The 23,608-nt window shown below is 47.4% G+C and overlaps 1 protein-coding gene across 2 annotated transcripts; it reads right to left on the reverse strand.

The window, feature by feature from the left end:
• Positions 1-1,120: 1,120 nt before the first annotated feature.
• On the reverse strand, positions 1,121-22,724 carry LOC137439609 (transcriptional adapter 2-beta). 2 transcript variants are annotated; one of them, XM_068135529.2, is made up of 4 exons: positions 22,579-22,724; positions 12,201-12,390; positions 4,619-4,798; positions 1,121-4,126 (listed from the first exon to the last, which is right to left on the reverse strand). In XM_068135529.2, the coding sequence occupies exons 2-4, from the start codon at positions 12,375-12,377 to the stop codon at positions 2,981-2,983; spliced, it is 1,503 nt and encodes a 500-aa protein (XP_067991630.2). In that variant the 5' UTR covers positions 12,378-12,390; positions 22,579-22,724; the 3' UTR covers positions 1,121-2,980. The 2 variants fall into 2 exon arrangements, with proteins under 2 accessions (XP_067991630.2, XP_067991629.2); XM_068135528.2 differs by lacking the exon at positions 22,579-22,724 and adding an exon at positions 22,261-22,433.
• Positions 22,725-23,608: the final 884 nt, after the last annotated feature.

Here is a 23,608-nt window from a genome sequence, read left to right on the forward strand (position 1 = left end):
CAAACTTGAGTCTTGCCCTGATGTTCTTTCTGGAACAGCAAAGGTTTCCTCCTGGCTCACCTCCCATGTATATCAAATTTGTGCAGCCTCTTTCTAATGGTAGACTCGTGCACTTTGACATCAACAGTGGCAAGAGCTACCTGTAGGTCCCGTGATGACATTCTAGGGTTCTTAGAGACTTCTTTCAGCATCTTGCGGTCTGCTCTCGGGCTGAACTTGCTGGGGCGGCCTGGCCTGAACAAGTTGGCAGTTGTTTGGAATCTTCTCCACTTGTAGATGATCTTCTGAACAGTCGAATGATTGATTTCAAATTGTTTGGAGATCTTTTTAAATCCCTTCCCAGACTCGTAGGCATCTATAACCTGCTTTCTGAAGGCCTCAGAGATCTCTTTTGATCTAGGCATGGTGACGCCACACAATTCAACAACAAAGAGCAAACCAAACTAAATGTCTGAGGTTTAAATAAGACAGGTTCCTCCAAGATCCTCTCTAACGATGTTCTAATCATTTGCACCTGAGCTGGTGCACCTGATTCTAATTTTAGGTATTTGAAGTAGTGATAAATGTCGGGGTGTACTTACTTTTTCCACATGCGAAATTTGTATTTATGTTTATTTAAATTATACAATGAACTACAAAATGTAAATGTTTCATGATATTTGTTATATTATATCACATTTATCTTTCAATATTGTTGAAATGAAGATCAAATAGCTGTATGTTGAAATATGTTGAAAAAGTCAAAACTTTACATGGGGTGTACTTACTTTTTCACGTGACTGTAACTGTACTTGTTCTGGTTATTATTATTTAATTAATTTGACATGGGGGTGGTGTACTTTGAATGTGTCTGCACTTGTTGTGATTATTGTTATTTATTTATTTGACATGGGCGGTGTACTTTGAATGTGCCATGTACTTGTTCTGGTTATTGTGAAATTAAACCCTCAATAAATTGCCAAGTTGTACTCTCAACCAATCAGTCCATTTGTCATATTTGGATTTTTAAATTGGAAGCGAAATCTCAGGAAGTGCTTTAAAAAGAAGGAACAGGTAAATGAGGTAGGACGGAACTATTACGGTGGGATTTTAGGAGAGATAACGACAAGACAACCACATCTGCTGATTAATGCGAATTGCTTTATTTCAAACAGGCACACAGGGTTCAAAGGCAAAACTCAAGTCTGAGATTGTGGGATATTTCTTTTTTTACAGAGGATCTGTGTGCTCAGTCACACTTGTAAGGCTTATGTTCTTAAATAAAGAAAGGCTCATTGGTCGTGATTAAACGACAATCGGAGTGAAACAATCTTTCCACAAAAAGGATTAGTCTTAACAGTGGAAGTCATTGATAAAGTGATTTTAATGTGTTGAGGACATCGAGAGCAGGTGGGATCCCGTCCGCTGAGGCCCCCCTGGCCCACGGAGAAACTGTCCGAGATCCCAGGACCTTTTTGTGGATCCCGGGAGCAGGTTGGTTCACTTCCGCGGAGGTCATGAACCAAGTCAAAGTGAGGTGGCCTTTGCATAAGCTGCGCTTGCTTTCTGTGCAGCAAACAGAAGCGCACCCACTTTGGCCGACTTGAGCAGAACACTGGGTCGTGGGTATGCAATTTCCCAGGTTACACGAGCTATATCTGCTCAAGAATAAGTGAAAACAAACAGCAGCTTCCCCCAACCAAATCAAGCTTCTTCTTCTCGACGGAGAGGAGTGGCGACCCCCCTTCAATACCACACACTTACCCGTGTGTACCAGCCATTGAAAGGCAATGCCATCATTTCTCGAGGAGACTTGAAGCTTCTTGATTGAAGTACGTTCGGAAAAAGGATCGTTTACCCACCCCGAAAGGGACAAGGGAACACGGATTGTGCAATTTCCCCTCACACCGGAAAGGCATAAATAATATGTATACATTCAACTGCAGACGGTTTGAACGTCAAAAATAATTGTCAAGTATATATATTTCCAATGACTGCCTCAGACTGCCTCAGATTGCCAAACAAGAACTCAGATTGTTGAGTTCGCTTAGGGAGCTATAAACGTTATACGGTGTTTCATTTTAAAATAAGAGCGAAGCAACAAAAATATGAGTGAGAAGGGTGTGAATTTGAGTGAAATGCAGGAGATCCTCACTTGGGATTATTATGGAAAACCTGGTGGATGAATCTTGGTAAATATGGGCTTATGGTAAATATGGGCTAGAAGTATTCACACTTGCCTCTGAGTTGTCTAGCCAGGGTTTGAATCCTGATCTAGCTAAAACGGTCACCCTGGTGTTTCGCATGTAGGGCGAGGCATCGATGTGTGCGGTCCACCAGGTGGACGTTAAAATGGGCATCCTATCTACCAGCTTTAGTCGGTGGATGTTAAAGATCCCACGGTTTCCTTAGCGAAGAGGAGTTGACCTATGATCAGCATCCAGAACAAATTACAAAATCCTGCTCGTTGAGTGAGAAGAAGGAGAAAATACTTGTACGCACGAATATCAAAGCCGAGCAGAAGTTTTAAACCCCAGCAACCATCCAAGCGCAGACCGTAAAGCCGACCGTTCGTTGGTGTTCGAACATATCGATCAGAGAAGTATCCAAAATAGAAATAATAATATTGATAATAACAACATAACAGGCTGTGCTTAGTTTTTCCGACTTCCGTATTTATATAATGGGCTTACAATCAAGTATCCCAGTTCCCGTTTATAATCAGGAAGGATTTGACCATCAAACTTAGTACACCGCCTTTGAATCAAAGAACCCCTTGTGTTAAAACCTGATTCGATTCGCACATTTAAATTACAATTGTTAGCTTCAAACACAAATTTTATCAAGATGTTTGTCTGAATTTCAAACAACACGCAGCAAAACAAAATGGCAGAAACAGTTTCTGATCTTCCGGGGCATTGCAAGAACAAGAACGGCAACAACAATCAACAAAGCAAACTGCAACGTCAAAGGGTGGAACAAAGACCTGATCGTCAGGCCTTCAGGCTGCTTGCCGTGGTCCATACCATCGGTTTCTGACCAAAAATCGCTGAACTCGCTTCCATTGCTGGCGTTCGAACCCCACATTTCCAGTGCTGCTCCCCCCTCCAGGCCTTCCCGGTCCTTGCAAAAGCAGGGTCGCTTTGGTGGTGATGTATTGGCCAGGAGCAAGGCCGGCCACGTCACACACAGCCTTTTCCCCCATGGATAAAAATTCCCAACTCGCAGCTGGGAGGGCATTTGTTGATGGGAATGAGAATGTTGATGCTAGTGTGGCCAAGGAGCCTTCAGTTGTAGTCCAAGCATCGGCCGGCTTGGGGGCACGCCGAAGGCGGGCGGCAGCCTCAAAACCAGCCCCGTCTGTTACGGCAGTCACGCCGTGGCGACGCCACCGTTGAAGTTCACGGACCCGCGTCCGTAGCACACGTTCTCGTCGCAACATCTCTTCAAGCTTGTCGAGTTCTTTACATGTGACTATACCGCATAACGCTGGCAGCCGGGTACGAGGCTCCATGGGAAGTGCTCTACGGGGCTCACAGCTTCCATTCATTGAGACCGGTATTCCAGAAGCTGCAGATGTGTTTACAGCAGCATTTCCACTGAGTTTACCTGCCTTTCGACTATCGGTTGAAATTACCGACGTGAGGCCAGAGGTCGAATTCCCAATGGCATTGCCTCCTGCTTTCCCACTTTTCCGTCCATCAAATGAAGTCTGAGTTAGGCCAGAATTAGTTGCGCTGCTTGATTTGCGGCTCTCCAACGACATTTGAGGGGTCAGGCCAAAAGTTCGCCCTGTCGAATGCCCAAAAAAGGTATCCATCAGCCCATAATCAAGGGCGACTGCTTTGCGACGGTGTCGCTCTCGTAGGCGCTGTACGTACGCGCTGGCAAGAGCTCGCTTGAGTTCCATCTCCAGGTCATCCTCGGTGGCCGGATCAAAAGCTAGCGAAGCCACCAGTGATTCTGCCCCCGCATCGGACTCCACGTCAAAATCTCCCCGAAGAGGAGCAAACCCGAGCGCACCTTGCTCTAAAGACGAGAGGTTGAGCTGCTCGGGAGGTGACGACAAAGGCAACTGGGTGGCTGTGTTGTGGTCATGAACCCGACTTGTGACATGAGGTGGGAGACAAGCTTGGCCCAAATTACCCTGAGAAATAGAGGGAAAAAATTACAATGACAGTTAATTACAAAAATTACAAAAACAGAAGAAAAAAACAGTTAATTTGGGTCGTTGGTCATATTATGAGTAGAATAGGCAACCTTGACGATATATTCTCGTCCTATACCACTGATAAAACCATAAATTACCAACGAGCTCGTGAGGATGCAAAAGGAAGCACTCAAATAAATAGGATATGAAAACCAGAAACTCAAGATGACGATACGAGAGTGGAAATATTGGTAAAGATTATACATGTCAAGGAACGTTGAGTGATTATATAAGAACCCGTTGCAAGCAAGTTGCAAGCAGAATTGTCAATTCAACCAAGTTGCAAGCAGAATTGTCAATTCAACCAAGTTGCAAGCAGAATTGTCAATTCAAGCAAGTTGCAAGCAGAATCTTTCGCTTCGTTTCAAACTAACCACACTCTGGTAGAATGTACCACTACTGTGATGTGTTCTGTCTTTGCACACGTGCCTCAATATACACTGCAAAGAAATGCGCAGCAATGTCGCTGGCAGAATGGGAACCTCCCATTGCTGTGGCTGCACCTTCCCAGTTTCCCAGTCCGTGCTGTTCCACCGCCTCGAGGAGGAGCTCCTCCTCGTGAGCACCCCAAGGCATTGGTCCTCCGATTAAGGGAGCAAATCCTCCATCCTGAAACGATAAAACATTTCCTAATGAGCAAAAAAGATTTGATGGATGCTTATGGTAAGATGTTTCTAAATAACAGCTGGTGCTCTCCAGTTACAATGTATTGGGCCATCTATTCATTACACACTCATGATAGTATGGAAGAACATGTGTAAGAAGTGGAGAGAGAGGAGAAAATGTTGAGAGATTGAGAAAAGAAAGGGAAGGGAGCATGAATATGGGGGAAAGAAGTAGGGGGACGGTTTTGCCATATTTGCATACAGAACAAATCAATGGCCTCCCCTGTAATTAAGAAATGGCACAGGGAGATTGTAATAAGTGTCCATCTACATATTATGTATGCAAGTGTATGGCGCTGGATGGTTGTTGTGCACATGTGTGTACAAGTTAGGATGTTGTGCAAATCACAATCAGCAATCTTTTATTGTCTGTTCTGCTATTGGGAGCTTAATAAAGGTTTTCTTCTTCTGTCACTGAGTTATGACATTTTGTGTGCTCTATATCTCTTGAGATAGTAAAACCAACGCTGTGGCCTTCCACGTTCTTTCATATAAAATCTAGACTCATGGATGAGCAAGGTGAGAGAGGATGGAAAGAGAATATCATGACAGTTGAGTCGTTAGGAAATCAGAACAGAAGAATAACAGGAGAGGGGGAGAGGGCCTCTCCGAGAGGACCGCACCGCAAACCTTCTAATCTATTTTCTCAACAACTTCTCAAAGAAGTTCAGTCACTGAAACTCTTGGGTCTCACTGTCAGCCATGATCTCGCTTGGGCAAACCACATTTATAAGTTAGCTTCCAAAGCCAGACGCCGACTGGGCCACTTATATGCCGACCGTCATACAAAGTCTTGCTTTGCCCCATCTGAGCTTCTATCCACCTACAAAGCTTCCATCCACAGCTTGATAGAGTACTGCTCTCCTCTCTGGCTGACTCGCCTGCCTCACTCCTTGGTCAGATTGACACAGTGGAAACCACGACTTTCAATATCATTGGAATCTCTCACGATGAAGCTGAGTGCATGGGCCTATCACGACCCACGACCATGGGCCTATCATGGGCCAATTTCTACATGGAAATTGTCATCACTGGCAGGTCGGTGGTCTCTCTGTCTTCTTCTACCTCCTTCCTGTTCTTGCACCCTCCACCCTCTCTATGCTTTGTACCCCTCCCCCTCCAGGTCTCTGCAGGATGCACACGATACACCAGCAACCTGCTCCCAGTGAAACTACCCAAATCCAGAACCATTACTCACGTCCACTAATTTGTTCCCCTTTTCCCCACGTCTTGTCCACCTCTTGCATTCACCCCTAACCCCCATCGTTACCTGCATCCCTTGTTTGTCCATCTCCGTCTATTTTCTCATTCCGCCCTGCTGTTGGTGTTTCTCCTTATCCTGTTGTTAACCCGCCGCGCATGCAAAATGTTAAGCAATTCAGCGGGGTTAAGCAATTAGTTAATGTCCGTCCGTCCGTCCGTCTGCCTGTCTTATCAGTTTATGATCGAGGAACAACCAATTTAAATAGAATGTTATATTTTGAAATGAATCGGAACATGAATAGGAAGACTAGTCTCTTGTTTTACCAAACCTTGACTCAGAATTCGTCCTGATCGTGCATGCGCAGAGAGGAGTGAGATAATATTTTTTATCTGCCTGCCTGGCAATCAAACAAAATTGAAAACCATTCCAAACAGGTAACCTACTGTTTTTAAGGACATCATAAAAGACACGAAAACAGGTGCGAAGAACTAATGTAATGTGTTAGATAGGGTGATGTAATAGACTGCAGAAAATGGAGGTAAAACCGGAATTAATTTATTTATACGACTTTTACAATCTTTATTTTATTTAAATTTAATTCGAAACTTAAACACTGTAGAACACAAATCACATGTGGTATCATCTGTGCGAGTATGAGTTGGGATAAAAAGGTTTGGTAAATGGTGCCGCTACTAATAAATTCTGAATTTGTTAAGGTCAGTTGGCGGGGATTATTTCGTTAACTCTCTCACTTGCCAGCAACAAACGCCATTAGTACTACGCGCCAGTGCGCCGTGATATTGCTTTGTGTGAGCACATGTTTGTGGCATCTGGTGCTTTTGTACAAAATGTCGGAGTTCGAGAAACGTGCAACAATTAAATTTTGTTTTAAACTTGGCAAGATGGCTACAGAAACACAAGGAATGCTTGTAAACTTTACGGAACACATGATCTTTCCTGGGAAAACCACATTTCAAATCTGGCTTCCAAAGCCAGTCGCCGACTGGGCAGCCTCCAACGTGCGAAGTCCTTCCTTGGCACACCTGAGCTCCTCACCACATACAAGGCTTTCATCCGCAGCTCAATGGAATACTGTTCCCCCCTCTGGGCCGGTGCTCCTGCCTCACACCTAGCTCGGCTTCACGCTGTTGAAACCAAAGCTTTCAGAATCATTGGAATCTCCAGCGATGAAGCTAACTCCGAGGGCCTTTCACTCACTCACCGTAGGCAGGTTGGTGGTCTTTCTGTCTTCTACCGACTCCTATCCGGCCTAGCTCCCCCCCAGCTCTCTCTGTGCTCTGTTCCCCAAATATTCCTACAGGTCGCATAAGATCTGCCAGTAACCCTCTTCTGGTGAAATTGCCAAAATCAAAACTCTCTGCTCACCTTCACTCTTATATTCCTCTTTTCTCCTGCTTCTGGAACAAACTCCCTCACTCTCTTCAATCCCACTCCTCCCTCCAGGTCTTTAAAACAGCTGCTCACCACCATCTCTTATCTTCCCCCATCCAAAACATTGATCTCTTCTACCCCCGTTAATTCACCCCCAGAAATCCACTTTTTTTTTAAATACCAACTTCTTTCCTGGAAGTTCTAGCAGTGTCCATGTGTTTTATACCTCTCCCACCACCCCCCACCCCCACCCTCCGCTTTCCCATGATCCCTCCCCCCAAGCCTTCTCCCTCCCACATATCTCACGATGTCCCTGTTCTCTGCTGTTGTACTTGTGTGCTTCCCTCCCTCTCTCCCCATATTGTTCCCCGCTCCCTTTATTCTTCTATGTTTTGTGTGTCCGTTTATTTTTTTTGTTATTGATGTTAGCTCTTACACGAGCCTCGATCTTGTATACAAAAAAAACAAAAAAAAAACCGTCTCTGCTGATGAAGTGACAAAGAAGACCGTTTTCAAGTGTTTTCAAAGGTTTCGGGAAGGAAATGAGACGCTGGAAGATGACGAAAGAAGTGGTCGTCCATCAACAGTATGAACCGATGAAAGCATCACTTCAGTCAGTACTGTCGTCCAAGCAAACGGACGTTTAACCACTCGATAAATTGCAGAAGAGACCAGTCTTTCGTTTGGTTCTGTTCAGGCAATACTGACAGACGATTTGAACACGAGATGTATCAGTACATTCTGCGTATCCTCAGGGATGACCAAAAAGAAAATCGTGTCTTCCTTTCATCCAACTTGTTTGAGCGATGCGTTTCAGATCCAGCATTCTTACCCCAGGTGATATGGGTGATGACGTAGACTACGGATTTTTATGTTAAGAAAATAGGCCTTTTATGTTTTGAAAAGCGGAATTTTTTTTTTTTTATGTGAAAAAATCCCGAAATATTTTTTTCCCCCGTTTTATTCATTTTTTATTATTACCAAGTTTTTCAGATATCAGTCAAAAAAAGAACAAAAAATGGTAAGCTTTTTCCTGCACAACATTAAGCACTCTGGGCTAGTAAACAGGTAAAAAATGACGTTCAGGTACCTTTATTGCAACCGCATTGTTTGATAAGTAGAGGACTAGAAGAAATTGACAAGACCCTTTTAGGAACGGTTAAAGTAGGTGTTCGAAATCATTATCTTGGTAATGTTCTCCTTGGTGAGGCGGTGTCGGCGGTCGGTGAGGACGTTTCTGTAGACGGAGAAGGACCTTTCCACGTCGACGCTGACGATGGGGCAGTACCTCAAGAGGGGGATGTCGGCAAGCTTGACTCCAGCCGGCACACCAACCTCAGATCCATGCTGATCTCCATCCAGGATCAAAGCCACTGTCCTCAGCACACCAATGTCGGGATTGCGCTGCAGCACCGCCTTGAACTTGGTGAGCAGGATCTCCTTACGGCAGCCTCGGAACTTTTCGAGCTCCTCCTTGGCCTGATCAAGGAGCTGGAAGGCCTAGGCCAGCTCCATGCCGGCCTCCTCCAGCTGCTTAAGGATCTTCGGGATGAACGACACGTGGGCATTTAAGAAGACCAAACTGAGCTTGATGTCCGCCTTTCCGAACAGGTCCTTGGCACTCCGGATTGCCATCGCGTCGTCATCATTCAGCTGGTCCACAATGTCCTTGACGGCCTCGAAGTGCTCGGCGTAAAACACCGCGGCGTCGATCCACGTCCCCCACCGAGTCAGAATGGGCTCCGGGGGGGAGAGAAAGATTGGGCTGCTGCTCCTTCCAAAGGACAACACGCGACGGGGCTTTGACGAACACCTTCTTCGTCGTGGCAATCAGGTCGTTGACGTCCTTGAACATTTCTCGGACTGTCTCGCAGACACGGTGGAGCGCGTGGGCAACGCAAGTCACATGCAGCAAGTCCGGAAGAGTTCTTTCAGGGCATGGCCGGCCTTGATCATATAGGCCGCGGCGTCGCTGACGAGGACCTTGAGGCACTCCGGCTTGAAATCAGGCCAAAGATAGCGCAGCGTGTCATTGACTGCGCGCACGATCTCCCCGGAGTTGGTCTTCTCCAAAAACATGCACTGGACGAGGTGGGGACGAAAGTACCCCTCCTTGGACAAGCGTCCCGCGATGATGTTGGCCACATATCGACCTGCCGAATCGGTCGTCTCGTCGACGGACAGCCAGATGGGCTGCTGTCCGAGGTCGGCACGGATCCCCGCCAAGGCCTCGTCGTAGCACTTGTCGAGGTAGTGCTTTCGAATCCAGCTTTCATCGGGGATCTGGAGAGTGATGTGCTTCTCCAGGAACGACCGGAGGGCAGGGTTTTCCAATTTCGACCATGGGATGCCAGCGGCCAGCATGGCCTGGCACAGCTCCTGAGCCACGACGTCGCACTTGTGCCTCTTTCCGCCACCAAAGTCCTCCATGGTGGCTTGCGTGACCGTCCTCTTCTTCTTCAAGGCCAAGTTGTTCTTGTGGCGGTCTCCTCGGACATGTTGGACCAGCTCAGACTTCTGCTTCGCCCGGAAAGTCTTTTCACAAGCTCGACAGAAAGCCGTGTCACTCGACACGTACTTGAAGGTGGCCCCATCGCCGCCAGCGTTGAATTCCTTCAGCCACTTGTCACGAAGAGCAGCACTCATCTTGATAGAAGACTTGTTCACACTTTGTGTACACTCTCTCACTGTAGTACACCGCCTCACTGCTGTACACGCTGGGGACGCAACGCACGCAAGTGGACGCAACGTTTTGTTTTTGAGATCGATCGCAGTTAAAAATTTCGATCGCAGTTAAAAATTTCGAAAAATTCCCTAATTTTTTTTAGCATTGCCAGACATTTTCGACCAAAAAGGGCATTTTATTTTATTTTTCCCGAAAAAGGGCGAAATATTTTTTTTCTCTGAAAACAGCAAAATATTTTTTTTGCGCGCAAAAAAGCGGTTTTATGTGAAAAAATATTTTTTATTTTTTCACATAAAAATCCGATGTGCAGTGATGAGTCTGGGGGTTTACGGGCATGACCATTTACTGAGGCCGAAAAAGGCGCGTCAGTCGAGATCGCAAGTGAAGGTCATGCTGATTGCGTTCTTCGACATGGAAGGAATGGTTCACACAGAATTTCTTCCCAAAGGTACTACCGTTAATGCGGCTTTCTACATGGAAGTTATGAAACGTTTGCGAGGGGCAGTCAGACGGTAAAGATGCAAATAACTGCCAATTAAAATTCACCTATTTGAATAGTTGAATTCTAATTGGCAGTTATTTGCATTGATGGAATCTTACTGTTGCGTGTGTCTGTTACGTGTGTGTGTGTGTGTGTGTGTGTGTGTGTGTGTGTGTGTGTGTGTGTGTGTGTGTGTGTGTGTGTGTGTGTGTGTGTGTGTGTGTGTGTGTGTGTGTGTGTACCAAGTTAGAACTGTTCAGATAATTAAAGTCCAAGTGCTCGAGCAGGAAAGATTCTTTCATTGTAAACAGGGACATGTTAGGTTAAAGTTGTCCTGTTTTTATGTGCATCGAGGAAGGCGGTGATGTTACCGATAAAGGCGAGCGTAGTGTTGAGATTGAAGAATGTATGCACCTTCCTGTCAGGCAAGATCAGGCTATAATGGGATGCAAGTGAGCGAACGACTCAATAGCGCTCCACGCATGTACCGGTAAACCGCCGGCGGGTCCCGCCCATGTAAATTGAGCAATGTCGGCCTGGCAACAGGGCCACCACGCTGGAACACGAGCATAGATTGGTTCCGAGGACGGTGGTATGGGGAACACCCACCCCCCGGGACATTGGGTTGTCAATCGTCGGGTTGGGCCTGGTCTGGAAGGGGTGCCAGCAGATGGGTCCGCGGGGGGGGGGGGGGGGGGGGGGATAAAGATGGGTCCGTGGGGGGGGGGGATAAAGATGGGTCCGTGGGGGGGGGGGATAAAGATGGGTCCACGGGGGGGGGGGGGGGAGGATGAAGATGGGTCCGTGGGGAGGGATAAAGATGGGCAGTGCACAAGCGCAAGTGCAGTCAACCAGAGCCGTGTGCCAACTAGAGCAAGCGTCTTTGGAGTTGAGCGCACAGCACAGAGATAAATTTGGTGTCACACAACATGATATCAACACTACTGAAGAACAATTTTGTGCGGCTTGCTCAACATCCCCGCAGTACGATAATCGCTGCGAGACCTCCCAAAAGATTTGCCTGCTCCCCCCCTTGTCTGGAGCAAGTAATTGAGTGGACTCCATCATGGGTGGTGTAACCCTCCCTCCCCTCACCTCCCCCTTTTTACATTGTATTTGCAGATCTGTCAGAGTTTTGTCCTCTTGCCAACCTGTCTCATGTCTTCCAATAAATTGTTTTATTTATAAGGACATGTTTGCCATCACGTTCCACCTCCCGCATGCGGGAATCCACAAGTGCTTATTGGCTAAAGTTAACCCCTGTGTGGATATTTAAATAATAGCGATAAGGAGCCATCAGCCCGCTCGTGTCGGCTCCTAACAAATCGGTCATCCTCAAGATTAGATCTTGGCTTGCCAGTTTGGCATTAGCCATGACCATCCACGTGACAATACTATACCTTGTATAGTGCCTCCACTTTGGCCTTTTTTTTTTTTACAAACAAATCCTAGTCAGCTCCCGGTGGACAAACATTAATTATTTGTCACCAGCACCGGCTCGGAGCTTTTGCTCCAGCCAAACAAGGTCTATTGAAACAAATGATAATTGTGAAGTTCCATCACAAAAGTATTACCCTACTGACCTCCCAACGATAAGAGTGCATCCGGCGGTGGGTACCAAGCTCTGCTCCAGCTGCAAAGCATTCAGGGCACAGCACCAGCTCAGCACACTCATTGCAGCACAACCTTGGCCCACACACCTCCACCAGGCAGTTTGCACAACACTTCCGTCGTCGCATCTCGCCGTCACTCGCAAACATCACCGTGCAAGTCCTGTGGCACACACCACACAAGTGCACAGTTGGAACATAATTCCACATTTAATATATGAATATATATGGAGTTCGAATCCCGGTCGATCGCTGAATTAATGCCAGGGGGGTTGACTCAGCCTGTCATCCTTCCGAGGTCGGCTAATTGAGTACCAGTTCACTGGTAATTCCCTGTTTGTCATTAAAGGCGGCCATAAGGGTTGGCGTCAGGAAGGGCATCCGGCCGTAAAACATTGCTTCAAAAAGGGGACCGAAAAACAACAACAACCACGGTTCCCGAAAAAGGCCAACCCCCGCTTGCGGGGAAAAATGGCCTCTAAAGGTGGTTTTTTTTTTGGTTTTTTTTATGGAGTAGGCTGGCAGGATGGCCTAGGCCCTAGAGGTATGCACACAAGCTGCTAAGTTGTCTGGCCTGGGTTAGGATCTTGGCCCAGCTATAAATGGTCAATCTGGTATTTCACAAGCAGGGTGATTCATCGATTTGTTGATTTGTAATACTCAGTTCCAGAAAGACGATAATAAACTTGTTACATACACGTCAGGTGGGTCGACGACAACCGTTGACTACCTCATGGTGCGTAGGCGAGATAGGGGGCACCTCCGGGACACAAAGGTGATCCCGGGGGAGGAGGCTGTTTCACAGCACCACTTGGTTGTCTGCGACATAAGGGTGAAGGTGCGAGGAGAGCTCGGCGGGTGAAGTACCAACCGAGAATGAAGGTGTGGAGGTTGAAAGAGGTGACAGTGAGGGAGGCATTAAAAGAGCGGCTGAGTAGGGTAGAGGATGATGTGGTTGAGCTTGACAGTGGTTGGATGTCAATGAAAGATAGTCTGTTGGGAGCCGTTGGTGAGGTATGTGGATGGACAAAAGGCTCACCGAGGGCACTCGGAAACATGGTGGTGGGATGAGGAAGTTGGAAAGAGGATTGACGAAAAGAGGAAGTTCAAGGAGTGGCAGAAGGCGAAAGGTATGGGGGCAGAAAAAGCAGAGCATGTAAGTTATAAGGCAGCAAAGAAGGCTGCAAAGAAAGAGGTAGCAAAGGCGCAGGAGGCATGTCGGAAAATGTTCGGAAAACGCTTGGATTCAGAAGAGGGTCAGAGAGCGGTATTCAGGATTGCAAAGCAGATAGCGAAAGAGAGGTGTGATGTGATGGGGGTGAGCTGCTTGAAGGATGAAGTGGGACAAATCTTGTGGACCCAGATGGAATTAAAGGAAGATGGAAGAGATATATGGAAATGCTGTTGAATGCAGAGAATGAATGGGATGGCAACATAGAGAGTAACCCCAGTTTTAGGACCGGCAGAGAAGATAACTGAGAAGGAAGTTGAGGAAGCGATAAAAGCAATGAAGAGTAGAAAAGCGGGAGGGCCGACGGGAGTTGTGGGAGATATGTTGAAGGCAGCAGGAAGTTGGGGTGTGAAGAGAATGACAGAGATCTGTAATCTGGTGGTGAAAGAAGGCCGCATTCCAGTGGATTGGGAACTGAGTACCCTCGTCCCTCTATACAAGGGGAAAGGTGACCCGCTGGACTGTAGCTCGTATCGAGTGATAAAGTTATTGGAGCATGGAATGAAGGTATTGGAAAGGGTGATGGAGAGGAGGATAAGGAAGAAAGTGAAGATCGACGAAATGCAGTTTGGATTTATGTCAGGAAGAGCATCGACAGACGCACTTTTTATTGTAAGGCAGTTGCAGGAGAAGTACATGGAGAAGAGGAAGAAATTGTTTCTTGGGTTTGTTGATGTGGAGAAAGCATTCGATAGGGTTCCACGCGAAGTAGTGACATGGGCATTGAGGAAGTTAGGAGTGGAGGAATGGTTGATCAGAGTAGTGATGGCAATGTACAAAAGAGCACGCACAGCTGTAAGGACGAACGACGGGAACAGTGGTGAGTTTGAGGTGAAGGTGGGAGTGCATCAGGGGTCGGTACTAAGTCCACTACTATTTGTAGCTGTGATGGAGGTGCTGGCTAAGAACGTAAAGGAGGGTTTACCGTGGGAGTTGTTGTATGCAGATGATCTGGTGTTGATTGCGGAAAGTATGGATGGTCTGAAGGAAAAGATGAATAAGTGGAAGGAATGTATGGAGAGAAAAGGTCTGAAGGTGAATATCGGAAAGACGAAGGTGATGGCAAGTGGTAAAGCATGTGGTGAGGTGGAAAGAACTGGGAAGTGGCCATGTGCTGTGTGCAGGAAGGGTGTCGGAGTGAACTCCATTCAATGTACAATGTGCGCCGAGTGGGTTCATCAAAAATGTAGTGGTTTGAGAGGGTCATTAACCAGTGATTCAAGTGTAAGGTGTACACAGAGGGAGCTGTAGATGGAGGAAATGTTGAGTTGGATCTTGGCGACGGCATGACGCTGGAAGGTGTGAAAACATTTTGTTACCTAGGAGACATGCTGAATGGAGAAGGTGGATGAGACTCGGCAACGGTTGCTCGAGTGAGATGTGCATGGAAGAAGTTTTGGGAACTGAGTGGCGTGCTGATGAGGAGGGGAGTGTCGTTGAAACTGAAGGGAAAGTTGTATGCTGCATGTGTGAGAAGTGTTATGATTTATGGGAGCGAGACATGGGTAATGAACGTAGAGCAGCAACGAAGGCTGCAAAGGGTGGAAATGCGAATGGTTCGGTGGATGTGTGGAGTATCGTTGAGAGAGAGGAAGACAAATGATGAATTGCGAAAGATGATGGGAATCGAGCCTGTGATTGATGCTGTGAAGAGGAACAGGTTGAGATGTTTTGGTCATGTGTTGAGGAAGGATGAAAGTGACTGGTTGAGAAGAGTGATGGAAATGAATGTCGAAGGAAGTAGAGGACAGGGAAGACCGAGAAAGACTTGGCTAAAGATGGTGGAAGATGAAATGTGGGCAAGGGGGTTAACAAGGGGAGATGCAGAAAATAGGGCAAAATGGAGAAGATTGTCATGGGGACCACAAGGCTAACCCCCGCTCTGGCAGGGAAAATGGCCTTAAAATGCATGTTGTTGTTGTTGTTGTTGTTGGTGATTCATCAATGTGTGTGCTGTCACTCAAATGGCCGTTAAACCGAGTGCCCCAGCCGAGTTTGTCTAAGATAGGAATTTGGTTAAGGTCCAAGCTTACATTGGCACAGTCATTTCAGAAATCAATGGAAATGGAAGATTAGAAGAGATGGAGGTGAGCTGCAACCTTGAAGCAATGGAGGATCGTGTTTGGACAGACAGGAACATGACCCCACAGGTGAGAAAAGATTGCCAAAGGAATGCACTTGAGCTAGAAGTGTGGACTTTTAAAGGTTGTCAAGAACACGGTTGCTACATGAATGCATTCGCCCTGGTAAATCCAGCAAGATGTGAATGGCTGAAAGGGAAGTGGGAGCAAGACCAGAGTTGACACATTAGATGAACGAAAGACCACAAACCAGTTCTCCAGTAAGAAAGTATGCCTTGGGTGACTGGCTCTTTATCAGTATCAGTGATGACGATTCTCTTCAGAGCCCTGGCTTCCTCCAAAGCTTCCGTGACCGAGAGGTGGGATGTAGGTATTTTGGTCCACAAGGGAAGCAATACTCCAATGTGCTTCAAACAAACTTTTTCAGCCATTATGGATTCTGTAGAAGCAAGGAAGACTTTGCCAGGCACAGAATGCTTAGTCTGCACCTGGCTTTAACAGGCAACTTGGAGATATCATACAGTCCAATCAGAAGAGGCTATGGCTGATGTTGAGACCCAGTAGTTGTAGGGACTGAACTTCTTCAAATGCTTGTTCACAGAAGAAATGGGTAGCTTTATTTGATGGTCTTTGCAGGGAGAAACATCGAGGATTTACCTGGATTAAATGTCATGCTCCAGGAATTGGATCTGTTTTGGGTTTTTTTTGTTTTGAAGAGAAGCTGTTAGGGACACATCGGCTTCGATCGGGACGCATCGCGCTACGATCGGGACGCATCGGCTTCAATCGGGACGCATCGGCTTCGATCGGGACGCATCGGCTTCGATCGGGACGCATCGGCTTCGATCGGGACGCATCGGCTTCGATCGGGACGCATCGGCTTCGATCGGGACGCATCGGCTTCTATCGGGACGCATCGGCTTCGATCGGGACGCATCGGCTTCGATCGGGACGCATCGGCTTCTATCGGGACGCCTCGGCTTCGATCGGGACGCATCGGCTTCGATCGGGACGCATCGGCTTCGATCGGGACGCATCGGCTTCGATCGGGACGCATCGGCTACGATCGGGACGCATCGGCTACGATCGGGACGCATCGGCTTCGATCGGGACGCATCGGCTTCGATCGGGACGCATCGGCTTCGATCGGGACGCATCGGCTTCGATCGGGACGCATCGGCTTCGACCGGGACGCATCGGCTTCGATCGGGACGCATCGGCTTCGATCGGGACGCATCGGCTTCGATCGGGACGCATCGGCTTCGATCGGGACGCATCGGCTTCGATCGGGACGCATCGGCTTCGATCGGGACGCATCGGCTTCGATCGGGACGCAACGGCTTCGATCGGGACGCATCGGCTTCGATCGGGACGCATCGGCTTCGATCGGGACGCATCGGCTTCGATCGGGACGCATCGGCTTCGATCGGGACGCATCGGCTTCGATCGGGACGCATCGGCTTCGATCGGGACGCATCGGGTTTCGATCGGGACGCATCGGGCTTCGATCGGGACGCATCGGGCTACGATCGGGACGCATCGGGCTACGATCGGGACGCATCGGCTTCGATCGGGACGCATCGGCTTCGATCGGGACGCATCGGCTTCGATCGGGACGCATCGGCTTCGATCGGGACGCATCGGGCTACGATCGGGACGCATCGGCTTCGATCGGGACGCATCGGCTTCGATCGGGACGCATCGGCTTCGATCGGGACGCTTCGGCTTCGATCGGGACGCATCGGCTTCGATCGGGACGCATCGGCTTCGATCGGGACGCATCGGCTTCGATCGGGACGCATCGGCTTCGATCGGGACGCATCGGCTTCGATCGGGACGCATCGGCTTCGATCGGGACGCATCGGCTTCCATTGTGTTTTGAGGCACAGCAGCCGCAGGTTGAGCAGTTGATAACAATCCATCAAGATGTTTAGGTACAAATAGAAAGTCAGGCAGTGTGGAAGACAAGGTCCAGAGACAGGGCACAAACACCTTGTTTCTGATTCGAGGCCTGTATCCATTGTTTGGCCATGTATTATTCAGAGTTCCAGTCATTTCCTTCCTTACCTCATATTCAAACTAAGTCAAACTATTTAAACTCATTATCAATTGATTTTCGGAAGGCAAATGGCAAACCAGCAAATATAGTCCTCGACAAGAAACTGCTTCGGCAGCATCGATGCTCTGTAACATAGTATGGTACATCAGAATCGGAATAGATTGATTAGATGCTTGTGGTACAAAGCACACATACGGAATGTATTGACACCCTCATGTTTTGCCAATATGCATTTGGAGAAATATGAAATACAGTACTGTACATCAAACTATGGTGCAAAAACTACATATAGGTAGAACATCTCGTTGTATAAACGATAGACAAACAAAACTGTAATTACAATAAACTGACACTAATATTCTTTGCAACTAGAACGGCACTCAGCAGAGAGCATACCTCCGCCAGGAGGACAGTTTACATTTTGTATCCCAGAGTAGACCAGAAAATCACAATACAGAATCACATTTAATTAAAATCATCCGTCCACAACTTTTTGAGATAACCTGCCATATATCATTTTGGTGAAGATGAAGGTGAAGAATGGTGAAGGTGAAAGGTGAAGGTGAAGAATGAAATGAAAACAATGGTGAAGAATCACTTAAAAAATTCTGGTAGCCGGATCCGAATCCGGATCTTCACTAAAATCTAATCATTTTGTCCTTGTCACATACGCTACATCTCTGCCAAATTTCATCCGAATCCATCCACAACGTTATGAGATATCTTGTTCACAAAGAGACAAACAGACAGACAGACAGGGGGTGAAAACATAACCTCCATCCACCTTTGGTGGCGGAGGTAACAAAACAAAAAATATTTTTCGAATAATTTCAGGAAACTCAAAACAGCTACACCGACAAATTGTCCAACTTTATTGTATTATTGTACTTCTGAGCAAGATCTATTTATTACGTACGTGTCTATGGTGGGATTTTTTGACCTCCACATTCTGCCTCCCGACACTTCTTTTGCTCCGTATATGCCTCTTTAATTTCCATCTCCATACTATCCATCATCTCCTGATAAATTATTGCCCTTCTTTCCACACTCCCTTCACATTCCACCATCCTCCCACTATTCCATCGTCGGGCCTCGTACTTCCCCCCCAAATATCCCACTATTGCCAAAGTGTTCGATTAAATTTATTATTCTATCATCCCACATTCCCTTGTCAATCCTCCAAGATACCCCTGCCTGTTCATCCTCTGACAATTCCTCTGTCCCTCCTCTTATAATTCCCCGTCCAGCCTCCCACAGTCACCCCCCACCAACCCTGCTTTCCTCCCACCATTGCCATGTTCCACTGTACACCCTCCAGCAAGTCCACCGTGCACCCTCCGGCAACTCCACTGTGCACCCTCCAGCAACTCCACTGTACACCCTCCAGCAAGTCCACTGCGCACATTCCAGCAAGTCCACCGTGCACCCTCCGGCAACTCCACTGTGCACCCTCCGGCAACTCCACTGTGCACCCTCCAGCAAGTCCACTGCGCACATTCCAGCAACTCCACCGTGCACCCTCCGGCAACTCCACCGTGCACCCTCCGGCAACTCCACCGTGCACCCTCCGTCAACTCCACTGTGCACCGTCCGGCAACTCCACTGTGCACCCTCCTGCATTCCCCTGTCCACCCTCCCCACATTCCCTTATCCACCCTCCTGCATTCCCCTGTCCACCCTCCCATATTCCCTTATCCACCCTCCTGCATTCCCCTGTCCACCCTCCCATATTCCCCTATCTATCCTCCCACATTCCCTTATCCACCCTCCCACATTCCCTTATCCACCCTCCCATATTCCCTTATCCACCCTCCCACATTCCCTTATCTACCCTCCCATATTCCCTTATCCACCCTCCCACATTCCCTTATCCACCCTCCCACATTCCCTTATCCACCCTCCCATAATCCCCTATCTATCCTCCCACATTCCATTATCCACCCTCCTGCATTCGCCTGTCCACCCTCCCATATTCCCCTATCTATTGTTACGGATTCGTCACTTCCGTTGTGGTGGTTTGCATCCACTGTAAATATTTCTGATTCCATGTACTATTATTGTGTTCAAAAGGTTTATTGTTCATGAACTGGTTTCAAAAGGTAAAAAAGCTAATGTTAAAAGAAACAGGAAACCGGATCGGGAACCGGACAACGAAGAGGAAGAAGAGGGAGAAAGAGGGCGGAGCGAATGAGTCGGACAAGAAAGCCGAGTTGCTCCGGGTTCTGAAGCGAAGGCTGGCGAGCCAGAGTCACTAGCGAACTTTCGGGTTTCCGGGAAAGGGATTCCTACGACAGAGTTGTCATCGCTGTGACCGGTCAACCTGTGTGTCAGGTTTTGCGATCGATTGAGGAGAGAATCATCGCCGTGCCGTGCGCCACGAGACCGGGTCGTCGGCCATTTTGACTCGGGTCGTCGGCCATTTTGACTCGCGCAGGACTTGTGCTTCGCTCGCGGTTTCGTCTCTTTTCGACCATCTCCACCGCATTCAGACGTCGATTTGGGGCGTGTGTGTGACGTGGCTTTTTGAAGGTTAATTTGTCCATACCCGAGGGTGTGATCTCTCAGTCGCCTGTAGGGCGCCTTTGGATTTCCCAGGCGCCTTGAGGGCGCCTTTGTGCAGCTTTGGCTGTGTGACTGTATTTGCCATCTGCACGGGATTCTGGTCTCGATTGGACCTCGTTCTGGCGATCGCTGGAGCGAATCAATTTTGTCTTGAAGCCGGGAATAAGAGACATTGGGGAATGTTCGTGTTTCACTCCCTTGGAGCACAGTGAGTTAAATATTACAAAACTGATGGTACCATCATAGGACATATTGATTGTACTTTTGAATACTATTATTGTTGTACTGTTATTCTTGTGTGATCTTAATACAATATTTGTTTGTGAGTAACAATTGGGGTGGCTTCTCCCTTGATCTTTGACATACAGAATAACACATTTTTCTGCCGTGACTCCTCTCGGGGCTCGGAGGTACACCGTGACCAGGGGGTCGGGGAGGAGCACGTAACACTATCCTCCCACATTCCCTTATCCACCCTCCCACATTCCCTTATCCACCCTCCCACATTCCCTTATCCACCCTCCCACATTCCCTTATCCACCCTCCCACATTCCCTTATCCACCCTCCCACATTCCCTTATCCACCCTCCCACATTCCCTTATCCACCCTCTCACATTCCCTTATCCACCCTCTCACATTCCCCTATCTAACCTCCCACATCCCCCTGTCCACCCTCCCATATTCCCTTATCCACCCTCCCACATTCGCTTATCCACCTTCCCACCTTCCCACATTCCCTTATCCACCCTCCCACATCCCCCTGGCCACCCTCCCACATTCCCTTATCCACCTTCCCACATTCCCTTATCCACCCTCCCACATTCCCTTATCCACCCTCCCACATTCCCTTATCCACCCTCCCACATTCCCTTATCCACCCTCCCACATTCCCTTATCCACCCTCTCACATTCCCTTATCTGTCCTCCCACATTCCCCTATCTAACCTCCCACATCCCCCTGTCCACCCTCCCATATTCCCTTATCCACCCTCCCACACCCTCCTGTCCACCCTCCCATATTCCCCTATCTATCCTCCCACATTCGCTTATCCACCCTCCCACATCGCCCTGTCCACCCTCCCACATCCCCCTGTCCACCCTCCCACATTCCCTTATCCACCCTCCCACATCGCCCTGTCCACCCTCCCACATCCCCCTGTCCACCCTCCCACATTCCCTTATCCACCCTCCCACATCCCCCTGTCCACCCTCCCATATTCCCCTATCTATCCTCCCACATTCGCTTATCCACCTTCCCACATTCCCTTATCCACCCTCCCACATCCCCCTGGCCACCCTCCCACATTCCCTTATCCACCCTCCCACATCCCCCTGTCCACCCTCCCATATTCCCTTGTACATCCTCCCACATATCCTTATCCACTCCCCTCCCCCGCATTCCCTCTATTATTTTTCTCAATTTAGCCCCTCCCCCTCCCCACGAACGTACTAAATATTAATATCGGACCCTCAATGAATCATGTTCAGAATGATAGACAGTCCGTCACGTAATCCTAGTCCTACAGAAACACTTTTAATAAAATTTTTCCAGGAAATAGGGCCGAGTTAACAATTCCCAGTAGCTGTTACTGAACATAAATTATTTATACTGTCCACGAATTCCAAGCCAAGCAGAGCAAACACGTTCCATGTGATAATAAGGTTTACAGTATTAGATTGAGGAATTTGAAAATTCGATAAGATATGATCACGTGGGTTTATTAATTATAATATGTTGATTGTTGAGCATTTAAAAATTACTGACTAAACTAGATCTTGATAAATGGTGTAACATTATGTCACTAATAATTATGCCATTTACATTAGGTTGTCCAAAATAATAACGATTGGTAACTAATAATTGTGTTGGCCACGTGGTGGAGATGACACGAGAAAATTGTTCATAATGCATCGGCTACTTTAATATCACAAATAAGTGAAATCCCCATAATCCTGACTTTGATTTCCTCTCGATTCTTGAAATTGAATGAAAACCATAAAATAAGTTAAACATCACAATCTACAACACGTGAGAATATTCACTTTATATAAATACAACAATAACAATGAACTGCCCAATCGAAGCTATTGTAACTTACGCTTAAAATCGCTTAAGCTTCCACGTGAGGCCTGCGCTCGGCTAGAATTACGCGTGACGTCACCGCGGCGAGGCGCCATTGCGTCACTTCCGCTCGTGCTGGGGGTACATTTTCGAAGTACAGTACCGATTACATTACTGTACTTTCAAAACGGACAGGACTCCACGTTTACTTCACAAAATATATATATCGAGTTTGTTATTTCATGTCAGCCATTTTGAAGCTTGAGCTTAATATCCGTATCATAAACTTGGTGAAAACGCGCCCAAACCGCCGTGCCATTTCGGAAACTGAGGGAGTAAGAGGCGAGCTCGGTACTTGGTCTTGGACGCGTCACTTCCGTGGAACGTTGGGTGCCCTTCGCTTCGGCTGAGGGACGGCAGGATGGCTCAACGTAGTCGTGGTCAGTGGTTTGACCCCGTTGTGGCGCCGAATCCAAGATAGAGCTGCCCTCCCGCTACAGTGCCGGTAGGTGGCGCAGCATCCTGGAGAACGTCCGCTATATTGACGTGCCCATGTAACGTCCCAAGGTTTTTCACTTGAAAAGAGACCAAAGTTCAATTAATCCCATGATAGCGATGCCTTTCGTACTTAGAATATAATAAATTGATTAAAAAAACAGGTCGCTTTAATGTGGATAAAGCACAGGTATTACGGGTCAGATGGCCTTGGGTTTAATATCGCTTTTAATAGGATTTATTTAGTACCAATAGGATACCAACTGTAAACCTGTTGCGATGACGTCACTTACGAACAATATGATGCCATTTTTTTTTCTCTTTTCACGTCCTCTCAATGAACTCACAGTGGAACAGACAGAAAATTGGAGATTATCACACAAGGAATTTTGCAGGAGGAGGAGGAGGCCGTTTGGCCCATCATGCCTGTGCTACACCAACACCTGTGCTACATCCACGTGCAAGCTACCCAAAAGTCCTGCCAACATCCCTGTACCCCTTTAAGGGGGCACTATACACACAGGCAGCAGCAGAAAAAAAAGACAAAAAAAGTTTGTACGATGCTGCTAGGAAAGCTTCCGTTCAGGAAACAAAGATACGGGAAAATATTTCAAAGGCAAAAAGAAAAAAGGAGGAAAGCTTTATTGAAGAAGAAGGCCAAACATATGGTAGTGGGGAGTTTGGAGAGGCGTTTGTCCATCAACATACAAGTACAAGGGTGAAAAGAATGAAAAAACTTGCAAAGTGAACTCCAGATTCATGAAATAATGGAAAAACATTGTACGCAATTGTAATTTCAATGTATAGGAAACGGAATCCTGATGTCAATGGCCACTTACAGCAAATGTGTGTTTACATAATATTAGTTTACATTTTCCCCTATAACTTTG

This window comes from Myxine glutinosa, chromosome 14, assembly GCF_964187855.1.
Source record: "Myxine glutinosa chromosome 14, kmMyxGlut1.1, whole genome shotgun sequence".
Classification (NCBI taxonomy): Eukaryota; Metazoa; Chordata; class Myxini; order Myxiniformes; family Myxinidae; genus Myxine; species Myxine glutinosa.

Bases quoted from the DNA above. Each gene is read 5' to 3' on its own strand.
- LOC137439609 (XM_068135529.2), bottom strand. From the start codon at position 12,377: ATGTTTGCGAGTGACGGCGAGATGCGACGACGGAAGTGTTGTGCAAAC. The intron at 4,799-12,200 runs GTCAGTAGGGTA...TTATCGTTTCAG, and splicing joins TGCACTCTTATCGTTGGGAG to GATGGAGGATTTGCTCCCTT. The intron at 4,127-4,618 runs GCACGTGTGCAA...TCTATTTCTCAG, and splicing joins TCTTTGCAGTGTATATTGAG to GGTAATTTGGGCCAAGCTTG.